At 40.0% G+C, this 20,591-nt stretch overlaps 1 protein-coding gene across 4 annotated transcripts in view; it reads left to right on the top strand.

Annotated features, from left to right (window-relative positions):
- Positions 1–109: 109 nt before the first annotated feature.
- The window catches only part of ABCB4 (ATP binding cassette subfamily B member 4), a 106,854-nt gene continuing 86,372 nt past the window's right edge, over positions 110–20,591 (top strand). For all 4 annotated transcript variants that reach the window (XM_082398207.1, XM_082398205.1, XM_082398211.1 and 1 more), the window contains exon 1: positions 110–12,949. In XM_082398207.1, the coding sequence (XP_082254333.1) occupies positions 12,939–12,949 (11 nt within the window). In that variant the 5' untranslated portion in view covers positions 110–12,938. The remainder of the gene's footprint in view (positions 12,950–20,591) is intronic.

The following is a 20,591-nucleotide window of genomic DNA, read 5'->3' as shown; positions in this document are numbered from 1 at the left end:
CTGTAAATCTATCATCTCCCAGTTGGACTACTGAAGATCGTTTCTGCGCTTTAAAAAAAGGACTTCTTTAAAAACTCTCATTAATTTTTGTAAGAATGGTTAAACAGTGTAATAATTCCTATTGTACATGTCTTTTCACATTGGGTTCTACAAAGCCATCTGGCTTCATTCCTCTTGGACTTGATCCTGCTGATTCTTGCATTTCCACTTTATGCTGGCTGTCAAACCGACCACGTAGATGAATACAGGATTTTAGGGGCTGAGATGGGGCAGAGGATGGACAGTTGTGAAGTGTATACTCTGATGTACATTGAATATCTTGCATTGCTCTTATAAAGGGCTCTTACAGGATTTTAATACTTTTGCATTTTTAAAAATACAATTCTTTTTCTGTTTTGATAATGCATCACTTTTCCCAGTAATTGGTCTCTTCCAAAGTTGATCCTTCTGGCGGCAGGTCATTAAAATGTGCCATAAGTTTAAATACATCATCATGAAAACATGATGAAAAAGGAAAATATCACCAGAAAATGATACTCTGACTATAAAAAGACCAGCCAAAAAGCACTATAAACATGATTGAAAGTCACAAGCTGGGAGCAATATTTGCCATATTTATTATAAATAATTGGTATTGTTAATATATAAAGAATTTTAAAAGGAAAAAAATGCCATCACCTCCAAGGAAAAATTGGCGGAGGACATGGTCCAGTAAATCCCAAAGGAGAAATTCAGGAGAAAGAAAGTGCACACTCTCAAAGGAATGTAGATTAAAACAACAAACCCTTGAGGGGTAACATCAGCCCCATGGCGGAATAAGACATCCTTTGTTTCTCCCTCAGTGACATAATTTGGCATCCAAGCACAGACAAAAGTACCTTTTTGGGAGCTGTGGGATCCAGCATCATATGCCAAGGGACCTAAGAGGAGTCTTGCTTCCCCGTGAGTCAACTAATAGGGATAAAGACCTGGGTCCTGGCTGTGGAGCCTGCAGTAACCTGTGAACTGGCTCCAGCCCCCCTTGGCCTTGGTCCAGGAGCCCCTGGAAAACATTGTCTAAGACAATCACCCACAGACCAGAGAGCCTTTGTACAAGTCCTGGTTTCCAGATGAGAAGTTCCAGCACACCTTTGGAGCAAAAGAACTCTGAGTTTGGAAGCATTGAGAGGATGAGAGGAAAAGCTTGACCTGACTTGCACCACCCCTCCCCACAAGGGGACACAGCTTAGGGCCAAGAGAGATCTCAGCCTGTGATTTCTTTCAGGGAAAGTGAGAGCTTGTGAATGAAACGTGGCTCACGGGAGGCTGCCAAAGGAGCTCCTTTCTCTCTCCCCACATCCAGAGTACTGAAACATGCACCGCATGACTGGGAGGCAGGAAGAGATGGAGAATGGCACATAGCTCCCTCAGAGGGTGTTAAAGGGACACAGAGCCTGCTAACCACATTCCAAAAGCCTGCCCTCAAGCCGCTGGGAATGCCTCACCTGGAGATCCTCCAATGGGCTCACGGGTGTCCCCAGTGCTCAGTATGCCTCACCCACACAAACCCTCTGACCCTGTGGCTGGCTCTCTGTGTGTGCTCCCAGCAGCAGTGGTGAGAGCAAGATGTGGCAGATGGTGAGTGATATTCAAGCACACAAAGAATGCAGGCTTGAATCTGCAGGCCAGGGAGAGACCACAAATGAGCCTTTAGGGCCACCTTTGAGAAACAAAAGGGAGGCAGCTAATACATGGCTTGGTGCATTGCAGATCAAGGGGAGGCATATAAGCTTAAGGATTCTGCCACAAGAGGGAGCAAGAAGTGTGGATCAGGTGTAACCAGAGAAGGTCTGAGAAAGCCTCAGAATCACTAGCGGGGCTGATGGAAGATATTTCTCTCCTGAAGCCAGTTAATAAAGACAGGAGGAGGTGACTTTAACTTCAAATGGGAAGACAGCAATGCAGAACTTCAAGGAATATGAAAAATCAAGGAAACATGACACCACCAAAGGGTCACAATAATCTTCCAGTAACCAACCCAAGACATGGAGATCTGTGATTTATCTGGTAGTGAATTCAAACATGCTGTTTTCAGGAAACTCTGTGAGTTCAAAGAAAACACGAAGACAAGTCAACAAAATTAGAAAAACAATACACAAACAAAATGAGGAATTTAACAGAGATAGAAAATATTAAAAGGAACCAAACATTCTGAAGCTGAAGAATACAGTGAATGAAATGAAAAATATAATAAAGAGCATCAGTAGCAGAATAGGTCAGTCAGAAGACAGAAGAGAAGAACTTGAAAGTTACCTAGTCAGAGGAGAGAATGAGAAAGCCTACATGATATATAGAGTACTATCCAAAGAACCAATTTGTGAATTATTGGTGTGCTGGAAGGAGAAGAGAGGACAGAAAGCTTATTTAAAGAAATAGTGGCTAAGAATTTTCCAGACCTGGGCAGAGATTTAGATCTCCAAATTCACGAAGGTTCTAGGCCACCCAACAAAATCAACCTAGAGAGATCCTCTCCAATACACATTATAATAAAACTGTTAAAAATCTAAGACAAGGAATCTTAAAAGCATCAAGAGAGAAAAAAAGCTTATAACTTTCAAGAGAACCCCCATAAGGCTATCAGTGGATTTCTCAGCAGAAACCTTACAGGCCAGGAGAGAGTGGGATGATACATTCAAAGTGCTGAAAGGAAAAAAAAAAAAAGCCCTGCCAATCAAGAGTACTCTGTCCAGCAAAGTTGTCCTTCATAAACGAAGGAGAGAGAAAGACTTTCTCAGACAAACAAAAGCTGACAGAATTCACCACCACCAAGACCTGCCTTACAAGAAATGCTGACAGGAGTTCTTCAAGCTGTAATGAAAGGATGCTAATTAGTAACATGTAGTCAACTTCAGAATACTCTGATACTGTAATATGGTGCTGTATTAAAAGTTATAGGACAGTATAAAGGTTAAAGGACAAGAGTATTAATAATAGCTATAGCTACAATTTATTAATAAATACACAATATAAAGAGGTAAATTGTGGGCTTCCCTGGTGGCGCAGTGGTTAAGAATCCGCCTGCCTACCAATGCAGGGGACGTGCGTTCAAGCCCTGGTCTGGGAAGATCCCACATGCCGCGGAGCAACTAAGCCCGTGTGCCACAACTACTGAGCCCGTGCACCACAACTACTGAAGCCTGCGCGCCACAGCTACTGAAGCCTGCGTGCCTAGAGCTCATGCTCCGCAACAAGAGAAGACACCACAATGAGAAGCCCACGCACCACAACGAAGAGTAGCCCCCGCTCGCTGCAACTAGAGAAAGCCCGCGTGCAGCAACGAAGACCCAACGCAGCCAAAAATAAATAAATAAATTTTTTAAAAAAGAGGTAAATTGTGACATCAAAAACATAAAAGGGGGGAGTAAAAGGTTAGAGTTTTTGTATGCAAAGTTGTTATCAGTGTAAAATAAATTATTATATGTGTTGGATGTTTTATGTAAGCTTCATGGTAACCACAAAGCAAAACCCTACAGCACATTCACAAAAGAGAAGAGAATCAGAGCATACCACTATGGAAAATCATCAATTCACAAAGGAAGGCAGCAAGAGAGGAAGAAAGGAACAAGGGAACTACAAAATAGCCAGAAAGCAATTAACAAGATAGCACTAAGAAGTCATTACCTATCAATAATTACTGTAAACGTATGTTGATTAAATTCTCCAATTAAAAGGCATAGAGTGGCTGGATGGTTAACAAAACAAGACCCAATTATATGCTGACTACAAGAGACTTACTTCAACGTTAAGGACACACATAGGCTCAAAGTGAAGGCATGGAAAAAGATACTCCATGCAAGTAGAAACCAAAAGAGAACAGATCTGCTTGCGCCTGCCAGAGAAAATAGACATATCAGAGAAAATAGACTTAAAGCCAAAAGCAATAACAAAAGACAGAGAAGGTCATTATATAGTGATAAAGGAGTCAATTCATCAAGAAGATATCACAGTTGTGAATATATATGTGCCCAACATTGGAGCACCTAAATATATTCAGCAAATACTAAGAGATCTGAAGTGAGAAATAGACAACAATACTATAATAGTAGGGGACTTCAGTATCCTACTTTAAACAATAAAGAGACCATCAACAAAGAAATGTTGGATCTGAACTACACTTTAGACCAAATGGATTAGCGGACATGTAGGGAACATTCCATCCAGCAGCAGCAGAATACACATGCTTCTCAAGTACACATGTAAAATTCTCCAGGAGAGATCATATGATGAGTCACAAAGCAAGTGTTAGTAAATTTAAGATTAAAATGATAGCAAGTATCTTTTCCAACCACAGTGATAGAAACTTAAAATCAATGACAGGAGGAAAGTTGGAAAATTAACAGTAATATGGAAATTAAACACTCCTGAACAACCAATAGGTTAAGGAAAAAAACAAAGGGGAAATTTTAAAAAATATCTTGAAGCAAATGAAGATGGAAACACAACATACCAAAACCTATGAGATGCAGCAAAAGATGTTTTAAGAGGGAAGTTTATGGAGATGAATGCCTACATTAAGAAATGAGAAAGATCTCAGAAAAGCTACCTTTACACTTCAGGAAACTAGGAAAAGAAAAATAAACTAAGACCAAAGTTATCAGCAGAAAGGAAATAAGATCAGAACAGAAATAAAGACTAGAAAAACAAAAGAAAAGAACAATGAAAATAATAACTTTTTTTTGAAAAGATAAGCAATATTGACTAGCTAGAAAGAAAAACAGAGAAATCAAATAAAATTGGAAATGAAAGGGGAGAAATTACAACTGATGGCACAGAAATAGGTTCATAAGAGACTACTCTAAACAGTTATACTCCAACAAATTGGATAAAAACAAACTTATAAATTCTTAGAAACATACACCATACCAAGACTGAATCATGAAGAAGTCAAAAATCTGAATAGACCAATAATGAGTAAGGAGATTAAGTCAGTAAACCCAAACCTCCCAACAAAGAAAAACCCAGGGCCAGATGGTTTCACTGGTGAATTCTACCAAACATTTAAAGAAGAATAACACCAATCTTTCTCAAACTCTTCCAAAAAATTGAATAGGAGGGACCACTTCCAAAGTCATTGTACGAGGCCAGCATTGTCCTGATTAAAAAGCCAAGTATGAACATTACACGGAAACGACAGACAAATATCTGTGATGAATATAGGTGCAAAAATTCTTGATAAAATACTAGCAAACTGAATTTAACTGCACATTAGAAGGATCATACAGCATGATCAAGGGGGCTTTATCCCTGGGATGCAAGGGTGGTTCAAGATATGCAAATCAATAATTTATTAATAAATTATTTTTATTAAATAAAATGAAAAATAAAAATGAGATCATCTCAGTAGATGCAAAAAAGAATTTGACAAAATACAACATCCTTTCATGATAAAAACTTTCAACAAATTGGTTATATAGGCAATATACCTTAACACAATAAAGGCCATATATTGTAAGTCTACAGCTAACAGCATACTCATTGGTGAAAGGTTGAAAGGTTTTCCTCTAAGATCAGGAATGAGATAAGAGTCCCCACTCCCGACTCCTAGTCAACATAGTACTGGGCATTCTAGCTAGAGTAATCAGGCAAGAAAAAAAAAATGGCATTCAAATCAGAAAGGAAGAAGTAAAATTGTCTTTGCAGATGATATGATCATATACACATACAGAATGTCCTAAAGTTTCTACCAAAAAATGTGTCTTTCTCTGCCTGGCTTATTTCACTTAGCATAATGCCCTCCAGGTTCATTTGTGTTGCCACAAATGTAGGATTTCCTTCTTTTTATGGCTGAACAGTATTCCATTTTATGTATATACCACATTTTCTTTATCCAGTCATTCTTTGATGGATACTTAGATTGTTTCCAAATGTTGGCTACTGTGAATAATGTGACAATGAACATGCAGTGCTGATTTCATTTCCGTCAGATATATACCCAGAAGTGGAATCGCTGGATTATGTAGTAGTTCTGTTTTTAATTTTTTGGGTAACCTCCATACTGTTTTCCATATTAAGCCACCAAATTTGTGGTAATTGGTTACAGTAGCCTTGGGGAACTGTTACAGGCTTCAAATCAGGAAAGCTAAATATAATGCTTTTATTTTATTTTATTTTTTTAAAAAGTGTAATGAGGCTCTGAGTTGGGCTAGCGAAAAGAGAGAAGAACGGGTGGCTGTGAGAAATATCCATAGTCTAGATGTGAAAGGTGGAGGGAGGAAAAAAACTGGCTAGGAAAATGCTGTGACATTGATGGAGGTGAGGAACTCTTAGGAGGAAGATGATGTGTTCATATGGCTTGAAGGTGACATCATAGTAGAAGGTTTTGAAAAGTATGGCCCTTGGGTACTAACTAAACACAGATGAGTCCCCTGTGTGCTGTTTGCTTGAATTCAACTCTTATTTTCTTAGTTCCATCCTACGATTCTCCAGCTCTGTCCAACTCTAAACAATGATGGTGATTTTGTTCACCAGAACGAACTTCTGAATTCAGGCCAAAGTGTGTTTCTGTTTCCTGACACAAAAAGCAGCAACTTGTTTCCAGGTCTCAATAATAAGAAGTCTTTTTGATTCATTTTTCTTACTCACATCTTCATTTCAGATGCCTGCTTCTAGTTTGTGAACCTTTTGAGGAAAGTATTATGTCTTTGCATCACTTTGCTCTTTTGTCTGGCAGCATCCTTAGTATGTACTCGAGGATCAGTGTCTGCTCTTTTGCCAATTTTTTTTTTTTTTAATCCAGTATGAACTTTCCTCTGGGTCAGTTTTGCTTTATCAAAAATTAACATCTGAAAAGTAATTTGTTAATATAAGATATATTAACAGTATTCTTATCTAAGGCCATATAGTTTTACATAAAAAATAAGGAGAGAAGCTCATCATTACCATAAGACCTGTGACCCACCTTTACCTACTCTACCAAATAAAAGGGAAAACTGTATGGGAATTGTGTCCATAATTTTGTAAAAGAAAAAAATACTTTTAAGAAGTTAGAGTAGTCTGATAACAGTATTATACCAATGTCAACGTCCTGGGTTTGATTTTGTATTATAGTTACTACCTGCTGTCATTCAGGGAAGCTGGATGAAGGGTACACAGGACTCTACAGTTTTTGCAACTTCCTGTGAGTCTATGATTATTTAACAAGAAAAAGTTAAAAGAGAAATAGGAGAAACATATGGTGAAGCTTTACTTAGAGACTTGCTGCTCTTGGAATTATCTGGCAGTCCAGTGGTTAGGATTCTGTGCTTCCACTGCAGGGGGTATGGGTTCGATCCCTGATCAGGGAACTAAGATCCTGCAAGCCACATGGCGTGGCCAAGAAAAAAAAATTTTGCTGCTCTTGAAGTGATAATAATTTGGGCTAAAATCTGAAAAATGAGGAGTTACCCAGGAAATGGTGTGAGTGTGGAAGACAGGATATAGGGATGAAGGGACAGCATTTCAGGTGGAGGAAACAGCCTGTTCCAAAAGGATTTGAAGTACGAAAGAAGGATGTTGTCATTGGAGCTGGCTGATCAAGGCGGAGAGTGGCATGTGACACTGTGGCCGGCTACCTCTGGGAGCCCTGCCTGACAAAGTGGAGTTCGGGAGTGTTTTACCCCTCCCTCTCAGAACCCAGCCACTGTGCCACAAGAAGCAGCCCGAGTTACATGGGAAGGCCACGTGACTTGACTCAGCAGAGCCCCCAGCCCACAGCCAGTATCAAGTGCCAGGCACATGAGTGGGTATCTCAGACATCCAGCCCAGTCAAGCCTTCAGATGACTGCAGCCCCCGCCAGCATCTGACTGTACCCTCATGAGATGAGAACCACCCAGCTGAGCCCAGTCAATCTGCAGAACCATAAGGGATCAAAAAAACCATTATTTTAAACCAATTGATAACTAGAATGAGTAATAACCCTTCTAGTTGCAGAGCCTATGAAGGATTTTCGCTTGCCTTAACTCTCGATCTTCAAAAGTATGCTGTAGGCTGTAATATCTTGGTGGGCATCTGGTTCACCGTAGTAATCCAACACCTCCATCGATGTAGAAAGTCCTCAATAAAAATCTTTGTTAAATGAAAACGAAAAAAGATTTGTCAGTCTTAAAAAAAGATTAGACAACAGATTTTCTGGAGCACCGTCTGTAACTGTAGTCCTTTGTCCCACTTGGAACTTCTAACACTAAGGTGAAAGACCTCTGCCCTTGGCGTCAGGAGAAATCAGAATAGCAAAGAGAAGAGCAGCAGTGCTTACAGATATGTGCAAGAGGCAAAGATACATGATGAAATATTTTTACCAGGACTCTTTCAAAAGAGCCAGTTTTGGTCATAAGGAAAAGTGACCTTTGAATTGGAAACTGAACATTTTTGCTTTCGGCACTAGGCAGCAAAATTTAAATGTTTTCCCTCTTATTGATTGTCGCTTGTTACGTGGAGAAGCACCAAGGCGCTCCAGCGAGAAAACCTGGGTTTCTCTTCTGGCTGCCTGTTTGTTACACATGTGATTCTTTGGACAAGTTACTTATTTTCTCTCAACCTTTATTTCCTCATTGGGACTTAAGGAATTTCAATAGCTACCTCATTGGATTACTTGAGCACTAAATATTATAATAAAGTATTTAGGAGAATACTCAACAGATAGAATATAGCAAAAGAAAAATGTTGGTTGCCTTCACTTCGTGTGTTTCTTGCTCTTCAAGGCCACCAATTCTCATGAAAAGGAAGTTCTGTTTTATATTTATTCACCTAAGAATTATCTTAAGTGCCTGTGGGCTAGATATTATTAGGAGCACAATGATAAGACAAGGAGCCACGGTTTAAGGAGACAGGAAATAAGTTTAGTGATGTGTGTAGGTGTCATAACACAAGACTTCTTGGGAAACTAAGAAGAGAGCCATCACTTCTCCTGGGAGTGCTTTGAGGGTTTAAAAAAAACTTCCTAGAGAACTGAGAATCTACTTGTCAGATGGACAGTAGAGAAAATCTATGCATGTGGAGAGCAGTGTAAACAGCCTGGAAGGCTGGACCAGAAGTGATTCATGGTGCTCAGTTTCAGGTGTTGGGTGTTGGGAGGAGTGGGTGGTGGCCACCACCGGGATGAGTCTGGGAAGTCAGGTAGGAACCAAGCCTGAAGGGTCTGGTGTGCCAGAATAGGTGTATTTTTATTCTTGCTGTGGTTTATTTGAAATAGAGAGTTGAGATATGCCCTACTTTTTTGAGTGTCCACATTCCTACAAAGGTACCTGTGCAGTAAGATTTTATAAAATAAATCACATTTAACTTAACTTTGATTTCTGTTATGCAGATGGACATATCACCCTTTTACAAACTCCTTAAGGAAGAAAAGAACACACTTTAGAAACCTACCGTGTAACCCTTGCACATGTGGGAAACCTGCAAGAGAGCTTCTGCGACTGGAGTATTTCAACCACAAGCATCAGGGGCCCCAACATCCTAGCCTCTCAGGCCAGAAATCACACTGTTCTTTTTGGGAAGGAGGGGAAAAGGCAAGGTGAGGGAAAGAGGGTTTTTTTTTTTTTTTCTTTTTAGTGAAGAGATAGAAAGAGAAAGCTAAACAATGTTATTAAGTCATACTTCTAATATTTAATTCTATTATTAAACAGTTGGCATTTGAGGCTTTCCTGTTCTATCAGAATTTGAGTATGACAGTTTTTGCATTTCCCAAAGAGTTCATTGTCCCTGTTCAATTCCCTCTTATGCAAAACGTGTCTGTCAGTGTGGGCAATGACCCCACTACTCCCACTCTTTAGAGTTTAAATAGATGACTCAGGCAATGAGTCATTTTTCCATGGATTGTCTATGTTGCTTGGAAAAGTGGCAGTTCTAGCCAAGCTATGGCTGAGACTACCTGAATTGTTTAGAAAACAGTATGGCCACAGTAATCTGCCTCCTTAGACTAAAAAAAAATGGTATAGAATTCTTTGGGATCAGGGAGGCCAGGTCTGGAACATGTACATATAGATAAAACCTGGAGAGCAATATGCTGAAGGGAAATGGTTGGGTTAAAGTGAAAAAAAACAATTTTATGGACTCCCTCTGTGAGAACAAATACTTAGAAGAATGTCAGAGGCTAAATATAAAATACTGGATGTTTCATAAAAGTTTGCATTCGTGAATAAGTCTTTTGCATATATTTCAATTCTGAAAGTGAGTTTTTGGAGAAGCTAAATTTTTTATTGGCTATTAGTAGATGAAATTAAATTTCAAGGACATTTTATTTTTTTATTTTTTTAAAAATTTATTTATTTTATTTATTTATTTTTGGCTGCGTTGGGTCTTCATTGCTGCACACGGGCTTTCTCTAGTTGCAGCGAGCAGGGGCTACTCTTCATTGCGGTGCGCAGACTTCTCATTGCGGTGGCCTCTCTTGTTGCCGAGCACGGGCTCTAGGCACCTGGGCTTCGGTAGTTGCAGCTCACGGGCTCTAGAGCACAGGCTCAGTAGTTGTGGCGCACGGGCTTAGTTGCTCCGCGGCATGTGGGATCTTCCTGGACCAGGGCTCGAACCCGTGTCCCCTGCATTGGCAGGTGGATTCTTAACCACTGCCACCAGGGAAGCCCTCAAGTACATTTTCAGTTTTCAAAATTTGCATTTACACTGGAAAGTCTACTTTGGCCAACAATTTTAGCCTTGCATATCAAGGCCAAGGTCATAGGTTAGCTATGCAGATCCTCTGCACCAAACTCCCATATACTTTCTACACCTCTTCAAGTTTATGTTTCACACTATATTTAAAATATTTGCTTATTTTTTCTCTCTGTTTATAGGTATTTTATATACCTGAGGGCGAAGTCTTTATCTTGTAGTCTATACATCTTCTCTGTGCTCAGGGCAGTATCTTGACATAGCATGTGCCCTCTTCAAAAGTGTTGTGAGGATCATGAATAGACACAGCTAGGCAGGAAATGGTAGAGTTGCCAGTTTCCAGATTCTTCCACCTTGAGACTTGTCAAATATCTTCCCTTTGCCCTTCCATATTTACTCTCCTCCCTTCTCTCCACACTGCTCTCTGCCCGGGAGATTGACTTCTGTGGGTTCAGCTAAAAGGAAACCTGGGGGACAGTTGGAGGGGATCACTGTCCTTTTCAAAGCAGTTTTCTCTACATGACACTCATAAGGGTGTGGGGAGGGAGAAGTTCTGGTAACTTCTCCCTCCCCGCACCCATGCTGGCCTAGGAAAGGCAGTGCCCCACCCCATTTTTGTGGCTCCAACATACTACACTATCCATTATGGTGTATCCACTATACTCTATGTTCTGCCCTTACCTTTGTAAATAGTCACTTCATTAAATCCTCCTTGAATATCCTAATTCAAATGTGCCTTTCCTCTCCTCCTGGGACTTCAACTGATAAAAGACAGTTCCACTTATTTCAAAAAGAAGCCACCATTCTTGACAAGGTAATGATTGCTTTCTAAAAACCTTCTCAATTATGTCTGTGAGTCTAGATTCCTACTTAATGTATGAAACCTCTCACATATCCCACCACATCCTTATCTGCCTTTTGCCTCAAATGAAGATCATACCTCCTTCCAGGGCTCCACTCTTGACTTTTATCTATTTTTTGTATTATTTCCCTGCTTTTGGACTTTTAGAATTATTTCTCTTAGATGTAACTTCATATGTGAGATTAGAGAATACGAATTTTGTATTTTCAATGGGTATTGTGGGCTGGGAGTGGAGGGAAGAAACACACCTAAAAAAAGTTAAATGGCCTTGTTACTATAGAACTCTCAAAGAGTTTGATGTGCCTGATGACCTTTGAGAGAGCAGCATGGTAACCAGCATTCCTCAAACTTATTTGACCATGGAACCCTTGTTATCTAAGTACCTGCTGGTACTCCTCGGGTCACAGTTTGGAAAACCTTGATCTTTAAAATCCATCCTTCTCTTCCTCCATAAATATTTCTTGAACAAATGAACAAATATTGACACAACTGGTCAGACCTCTAAGAGACAGGGCGTGGAAGACAGGTTCCACAACCCTTCCCTTTTAATCCTTCGGTGACTGTTGTGTCAGAATCTTCAAAGGTGTGCGTGGTGGAGTGGGAGGTAGCCAGCACTTCCTGCAAGATCTAGTTTGAGGTACTGATTGATGGATATTCAATTAGAGGTCTTCTCCAAGCCTAGATTAATTGCGGATGCAGTTTCTCCTTTGGGCTTTCTGCCTTGATTCCTGAACTAGCTGGAGGTGGAAAAGAGGTGGGAAAGAAGGTAGAGTGGAGTGTTTATCAGGTGCTTGCAATGTGCCAGGTACTAAATTTAGTTCATCCCCTTTCTTAAAGGAGCTCACAGTCTAGTAGGAAGAAAAAGATGTAAGAATAATTAATGCAGTGTAATATATAATATAACGTAACATAAGGCTATAATGAACAAAGAGCTTATACCCTGGTTTCTTTAGGGGTACCTCGTTATTCTGTGGCAAGGTCTATAGTTACAGCATTTGACTTTATGCTTTGTTGCAGAGTAAGTTTAAGGTCAGACTGAGACAATGTCCACCTACCTGCATGTCTTACATAGAAAAACACAGATTTTTATAAGTAGCCATGATCTACTGGAGGTTACTAAGAAGGTGAGAGAGTGTGGAGGAGGGGAATGAGTGGATAAGTTAGAGAAATCTTTTTATCTAATACTTCACATCCCTTTTTCTATTGATGAACAAATACAAAGATTGGCTAATTTGATTTTAGAATCTTCTTCCTTTGCCTCGGCACCCTATTAGAGAAAATGGATTTTTAAAATCTGGTAGCAACTTCCAAGAAGCTGGAGTAGACATATTTTTCCCTATTCCTCCTGCTAAGTACAACCAGAAATACAGAACGTTATTTGTAAAACAATCATAAGAATACTCCGAAAAGTGAAGAGAAGAAGACAAACCAGCTAAGGACCTTGGAATCCAAAGAATGACATGGTGGTGAGTTCTTCATTTTTGTTTTTGGCCTGTGAGGTTTATTTTTTTTTTTCCTTTAATTGAAGTATAGTTGATTTATAATATTGTGTTAGTTTCAGATGTATACAGCAAAGTGATTTGGTCATACATGTATATGTATATATATTCTTTTTTTCATTATAGTTTATTACAAGATATTGAGTATAGTTCCCTGAGCTATACAGTGAATCCTTGTTTTTTATCTGTTTTATATAAAGTAGTGTGCATCTGTTAATCCCATATTCCAAATTTATCCCTCTACCCTTTCCCCTTTGGTAACCATATGTTTGTTTTCTATGTCTGTGAGTTGGTTTCTGTTTTATAAATAAGTTCATTTGTACTGTTTTTTAGATTCCACCTATAAGTGATATCATATAATATTTGTCTTTCTCTGTCTAACTTACTTCACTTAGTATGATAATTTCTAGATCCATCCATGTTGCTGCAAATGATGTTATTTCCTTCTTTTTTATGGTTAAGTAATATTCCATTGTATATGTATACCACTTATTCTTTATCCATTCATCTGTCAGTGAACATTTGGGTTGCTTCCCTGTCTTGGCTATTGTAAATAGTGCTGCAGTGAACATTGGGGGTGCATGTATACTTTTCTTAAAATTAATTAATTAATTTATTTTTGGCTGTGTTGGATCTTCGTTGCTGCACGCGGGCTTTCTCTAGTTGCGGCGAGCAGGGGCTACTCTTCGTTGCTGCACGCGGGCTTTCTCCAGCTGTGGCAAGCAGGGGCCGCTCCTCGTCACAGTGCATGGGCTTCTCTTGTTGCGGAGCACGGGCTCTAGGCGCGCGGGCTTCAGTAGTTGTGGCGTGCAGGCTTAGTAGTTGTGGCTCGCGGGCTCTAGAGTGCAGGCTCAGTAGTTGTGGTGCACAGGCATAGTTGCTCTGCAGCATGTGGGATCTTCCTGGACCAGGGCTGGAACCCGTGTCCCCTGCCTTGGCAGGCAGATTCCTAACCACTGTACCACCAGGGAAGTCCCTGCATGTATACTTTTGAACCATGGTTTTCTCCAGATATATGCCCAGGAGTGGGATTTCTGGATCATATGGTAACTCTATTTTTAGTTTTATTAAGGAACCTCCATACTCTTTTCCATAGTGGCTGCACCAATTTACATTCCCACCAACAGTGTAGGAGGGTTCCCTTTTCTCATTACCCTCTCCAGCATTTATTGTTTGTGGACTTTCTAAAAAAATTTTTATTGGAGTATAGTTGATTTAAAATGTTGTGTTATTTGCAGACTTATGGATGATGGCCATTCTGACCAGTGTGAGGTGATACCTCATTGTAGTTTTGATTTGCATTTCTCTAATAATTAGTGATGTTGAGCATCTTTTCAAGTGCCTATTGGCCATCTGTATGTCTTCTTTGGAGAAATGTCTATTTAGGTCTTCTGCCCAGTTTTTGATTGGATTGTTTGTTTTTTTGTTATTGATTTCTATGAGCTGTTTGTATATTTTGGAAATTGAGCCCTTGTTGGTCGCATGGTTTGCAAAGATTTTTTTCCAGTCTGTAGGCTGTCTTTTTGTTTTGTTTTTGGCTTCCTTTGCTGTACAAAAGCTTATAAGCTTGATGAAGTCCCATTTGTTTATTTTTGCTTTTATTACTATTGCCTTGGGAGACTGACCTAAGAAAACATTGCTATGATTTATGTCAGAGAATGTTTTGCCTACATTCTCTTCTAGGAGTTTTATGGTGTCATGTCTTAAATATAAAGTCTTTAAGCCATTTTTAGTTTATTTTTGTGTATGGTATGAGGGTGTGTTCTAACTTCATTGAATTAATTGTGGCAGTCCAGCTTTCCCATCACCACCTGCTGAAGAGACTGTCTTTTCTCCATTGTATATTTTTGCCTCCTTTGTTGAAGATTAATTGACCATAGGTGTGTGGGTTTACTTCTGGGCTCTCTATTCTGTTCCATTGATCTATATGTCTATTTTTATGCCAATACCATGCTGTTTTGATTACTGTAGCTTTGTAGTATTGTCTGAAGTCTGAGAGGGTTATGCCTCCAGCTTTGTTATTTTTCCTCAGAATTGCTTTGGCAATTCTGGGTCTTTTGTGATTCCATATAAATTTTAGAATTATTAAATTGTTCTAGTTCTGTGAAAAATATCATGGGTAATTTGATAGGGATCACATTAAATCTGTAGACTGCTTTGGGTAGTATGACCATTTTAACTATGTTAATTATTCCAATCCAAGAACATGGGATATCTTTCCATTTCCTTGAATCATACTCGACTTCCTTTATCAGTGTTTTATAGTTCTCAGTGTATAAGTCTTTCACCTCCTTGGTTAGGTTTATTCCTAGGTATTTTTTAATGTGATTTTAAACGGGATTGTATTTTTTTTTTGATTTCTGATATTTCATTATTAGTGTAAAGAAATGCAACTGATTTCTATATATTAATCTTGTATTCTGCTACCTCACTGAATTCATTTATCAGTTCAAATAGTTTTTGTGTGGCGTCTTTAGGGATTTCTATATAGAGTATCGTATCATCTGCATATAATGACAGTTTTACCTCTTCCTTCCAATTTCGATACCTTTTATTTCTTTTTCTTGTCTGATGTTTTGTCTCGTTTTGCTTTATTCTTGCTTCGTATATCCCAGACTTGGAGCTGAAGAAAGTGAAAACCCAGAAATGCCAATGTGCACAGACAAAAAGGAGCCCCAACAAAAGCCTGCTCTCTCTAACCAAAGGACCAGGAAAGGGGCAGCACAGCAAGATAGAAAATGTTTAGACATTTTCTAGCCTCTCTACTCTAGCCAAACATCATAGGAAAAAAAGTATAGCACCATCCAGGCCCACGCCTGAAAAGGCTGAGTGGCAAGCCTTGACTTCTACCCTTGAGAGGCTGTAACAAGGCACCCTAACCTCACCATCTGCGCCCCACCACGGTGGTGTCAGAGAAAGCCAAGCAGGGAGCTGACTATTCATCCCTACCACAGGAATGAGGTACCTCCTCCCCTCTCCTCTGGGATGGTATTAGAGGGGGCATAGTGGAGGCTCAGGACTTTACCTGTTCAGCAGTAACAAGGCCACCTCCGCCCCCCTGTGGTGTCAGTGGAGACCATGTGGAGAGCTGTAACAATGCACTCCCACTCTGCCCAGCTAGGAAAGTATCAATGGAGACAGTTAGAGAGTCAGAACCCCCGCCTCTGCTTAGCAGTAACAAGGAGCCCCTCCCACCTCAGGGGTCAGCGGAGACCAAGTGAGGAATCTGGACTTCTACCCTCACTTACAGTAATGATACCCCTTTCCCTGGTAGAGCAGTGTCCCCAAATCAAGGAAAATAAAAGGTTTAATTAAGATCTAGAATCTCACAATACCTTAAATGTCCAGGTTTCAAGGGAATATTACTCAACAGACCAATATCCCTTATCAATTTGGACACAAAAATACAATATATTACCATTGGGGAAACTAAGAAAAGTGTACATCAGATCTCCCTGTATTATTCTTACAACTGTATGTGAATCTATAAACATCTCAAAATTAAAAATTTAATTAAAAAGAAGGCAGCAAGGGAGCAGGATAAAGAGAATTATAGATTCTACCTAATATTAGTAGGGTTCCATAAATAATGCACAGGTGATTGCAAACCCAAGTTAATTTTGCTTCAGTAGATTTCTGAACATTTCACAACACTCTTTAAAGTGATTGAAGAGCCCTTAAGATGCCACAATTTTAGGTCTAGGAAATAGTGCTGTGAGTAAGTGAGAACTAACATCAAATGCCAACATAACATTCCTGTTCTTCTTTGTTATATTATCTATAGATATTTTAGTATGATATGAGCAAATATTTTAATCTGTAGCAAAGTACGTACAATATTTTGAAAAGGTATGGTTTTAGAATAACCCTAAGAGTCAACATTAATGACCTAAAGCACAGTGACCCTAGCTGGTGCTTATTCATTTAATCTCTGACCTTGGCACCCTGCAGCCCTTCTGTCCACCCAACAGTTACCATAACTTTCACAGAGCACAAGAATTCCATTAGGCAATGTGACCTTGGAACTCTCAATGTGCCATTACTTTATCCTGGTAGAAATGAGATGACCTTGTGATTGATAACAAACTCTTCCCAACTGCTTTAAATTTTGTCGTGGTACCTTTGCAAGCCTACCCTGGTTTAAGAGGGTATAAGGAAGAGTTCATTGGAAAAGTTCATTGGAACTACCAGTGAAAACCAGTTTCATTGGAAATCAGCATTACCCTCATCTTCAACATCTTATGAATGCCTTCCAATGTGCTGGGGCCAAATTAGATGAGTTTTATAATGAGGAAAAGAAAAGTGAGACCAAAAGGAAATGATTTTTTAGGAGATAAGAGGTCAGAGGTGGAGAGAGATTTTTGTTTTGTTTTTCACGCAGGTTAAGAAGGGTTTTGAAAAGAATTTGGGGAGAAAATTACAAGATGTAACATGGTTTGAAGGCAGTGAAGACAGGAGAAATCAAGATCCATCAACTCTGAGAGGAAGATGGAAGATTTAAGCAGAGGTACTGGTGGCAGAAAATTTGGAAACAGAATGTAGTAAAGTGTGGCAACATGCAAATATAATAGTCAAAGATAGCATCTAACCGTCTCTCTTCAGAGATGAGAGGTCAGGGAACTGTTAGCCACAAATAAAATATAGTGGGAGAAAGACCGGAGAGCATATTACCGTCAAGCTAAAGGTCGACTGGACAGAGAACTGAGTCCATCATTCTCTCTTCAGAGAAAACTGTTGCAAAGTCATTTATATTTAAATATAATATAAAATATATAATATAGTATATCCAATTATTGTAATATAATATTATTACACTATAGAAAATATTAAATATTTTAAAATACTTTGGTAGGTGGAGTTTGCTCTTCCCTTTGGCCCTTACTTACAGTACACTCTTTTTTTTTTTTTTTTATAGTTTTTATGTACTTATTTATTTTATTTTTGGCTGTGTTGGGTCTTCGTCTCTGTGCGAGGGCTTTCTCTAGTTGCGGAAAGTGGGGGCCGCTCTTCATCGCGGTGCGCAGGCCTCTCACTATCGCGGCCTCTCTTGTTGTGGAGCACCGGCTCCAGACGCGCAGGCTCAGTAGTTGTGGCGCACGGGCCCAGTTGCTCCGCGGCATGTGGGATCTTCCCAGACCAGGGCTCGAACCCGTGTCCCCTGCATTGGCATGCAGATTCTCAACCACCGCGCCACCAGGGAAGCCCCCACTCTTTTTTACATATAAATCTTTTATGCTATATCTTAAAACTATTGATCTATTCAGTACACATTTGATGAGCCTCTCGTGCTGTGGGTACTAGATCCAGAAATAGGCATGGCCTCTGCCTGGCAGCAGTCTTCCCCAGGGTGTCCTAATTCCATTCACTTACTTTTTAGGAATTCCAGTTTCCACACCTTTAAACCGAGAATGATACCGCCTCGCTTGTTTTCCTTGAACATGCTTCTTCTTTTGAGATTTGAATGAGGTGATATATATGTGTGACGGGCTCTGTAACTTTATAAAACACTATACAGATCTGATTTTTCTACTGGCTTATTCTCAGTTCATTTTGAGGCAGGAGCTAAGCCCCGTTTTTCTTTATATCCTCAAACCCTTGCACAGGGTCTGGTACATAGTAAGTGTGGGCAGCAAATGTTGGATATCTCATTGAACAAAACAGAGGAAAATATCTTTATTCTTGTGGGTCTTACATACTACTGAGGTGACAATAAACAGCAAGCATAATCATTTCATAAATTGTATAGTGTACTAGAAGGTGTAAAATGGTATGGGAAGAAAAATTGGAGTAGAGTAAGGGGAATTGGGAGTCCTGGGGATAAGCGTTTTTAAAGAGGTCAGGACTGGTCTCATTGACAAGATGGTAATCAAGAAGAGACTTGTAAGAGGTGAAGGTTTCAGCCGTGTGAATATTTGGAGGAAGAGAATTTGGGGCCGAGGGAACAACTAGCCCAAACACCCTGAGGTGGAACCCTGCCTCTCTTGTTTGTGGAACATCCAAGAAGCCAGTGTGGCTGGCGGGGAGAGAGGCAGGGAGAGCAGTAGAAAACGAGGTCAGAGAAGTTACGGAGAGGGTGAGCCACTGCAGGCCATGGCTCCAAATGAACTGGGGGCCACTGGGGAATTGTGAGCAGAGGCGTCACGTGATCTGACTCACTTTTCAAAAGAATCACTCTGGCTGCTGCTTTGAGAATGGACAGAGGCAGGAGAGGAGGTAAAGACAGGAGCAGAGAGACTGTTAAGAAGCTCTTGTAGTCAGGTGAGAGATGAGAACGGCTTGCACCATGCTGGTAGAACTGGAGAGAAACAAGTGGTCAGATTCTGGATATATATATATTTTTTAACCTTTTTTTTTTTTATGTGGACCATCTTTTTTAAAGTCTTTATTGAATTTGTTATGATAGTGCTTCTGTTTTATGTTTTGGTTTTTTGGCCACAAGGCATGTGGGATCTTAGCCCCCTGACCAGGGATCGAACCTGCAACCCCTGCGTTGGAAGACAAAGTCCTAACCACTGGTCCGCTAGGGAAGTCCCTGATTCTGTATCTATTCTGAAGGTAGAACCAATAAGATTTCCTGACAGAGTATGGGCTGTAGAAGAAAGAAGAATGCAGGATGACTCTAATATTTTTGCTGATCAACTGGATGGCTGGAGGTGCCAACTGAGAAGGAGAAAAACCTGCTGGAGGGGCCGGTTTGGGGGAAAGGTCATGAGTCAAGGTTGGGCACTTGAAACATCCAAGTAGAGACACCAAAGATGCAGTTATATTGATATATATGAGCCAGGAAGTCAGGAAGGAAGTCTAGACTGTAAATAAAACATTAGAAATTGTTGGATACCAATGGTATTTAAAGCCCTGAGACTGGCTGAGATTACAGAGGGAGTGAGAATAGACAGAGAAGTCTGAGCAGTGAGCCTTAGCACTCCAATGTTGGTTGAGAAGCTGAAAGAAGAGGAACAACATCAAAGGAGACTGAGAAAGAGTGACCAGTAAAGCAGAAGAAAATCCAAGAAATATGTGATGTTCTGGAGTTCAAGTGAGGAAAATGTATCAAGGGAGAGAGATAAATTTGTCAACTGCTTGAATTTGTCAAGTCAGATAAGGACAAAAAATTGACCTTTGGATTTAGCAACGTAGAGGTTATCAGTGACTTACAAAGGCAGTTTTGGTAGTGTGAAAGGGTCAAACTCCTGATTAGAGTGTGTTTAAGGGAGAACAGGAGGACAGGAAATGGAGAAAGTGATAGAGATAACTCTTTTAAGAAGTGTAGCTGCAAAGAGAAGGAGGGAAATGTGATAGTAGTCGGTAAGAAAAGTGAGGTCAAGAAGATTTTTTGTTTTTAAGGTGGAAGAAATAACAGCATGTGTACCAGCAGGGCTGGGACAGAAAAGTTGACGATGCAGGAGAGACGGGGAGTAATGGCTCCTAATGAAGTCATTTTTGAGGAGATGAGATCTATCGCTGAAAAGTACAAACAAAAGGACTGCCTGCATATAGACACATGGATAGTTCATTTAGAGAAGCAGGGGGAAAGGCAGAGTGTTGGGTGCAGCCTCTAGTAAGCGGGCACATGTCCTGGCGGGAGACAATGGCAGTTCCCTTCTGAGCA

This window comes from Balaenoptera borealis (genome assembly GCF_965194805.1).
Source record: "Balaenoptera borealis genome assembly, chromosome: 7".
Lineage (NCBI taxonomy): Eukaryota > Metazoa > Chordata > Mammalia > Artiodactyla > Balaenopteridae > Balaenoptera > Balaenoptera borealis.
This window is presented reverse-complemented; position numbering and strand designations above follow the sequence as displayed.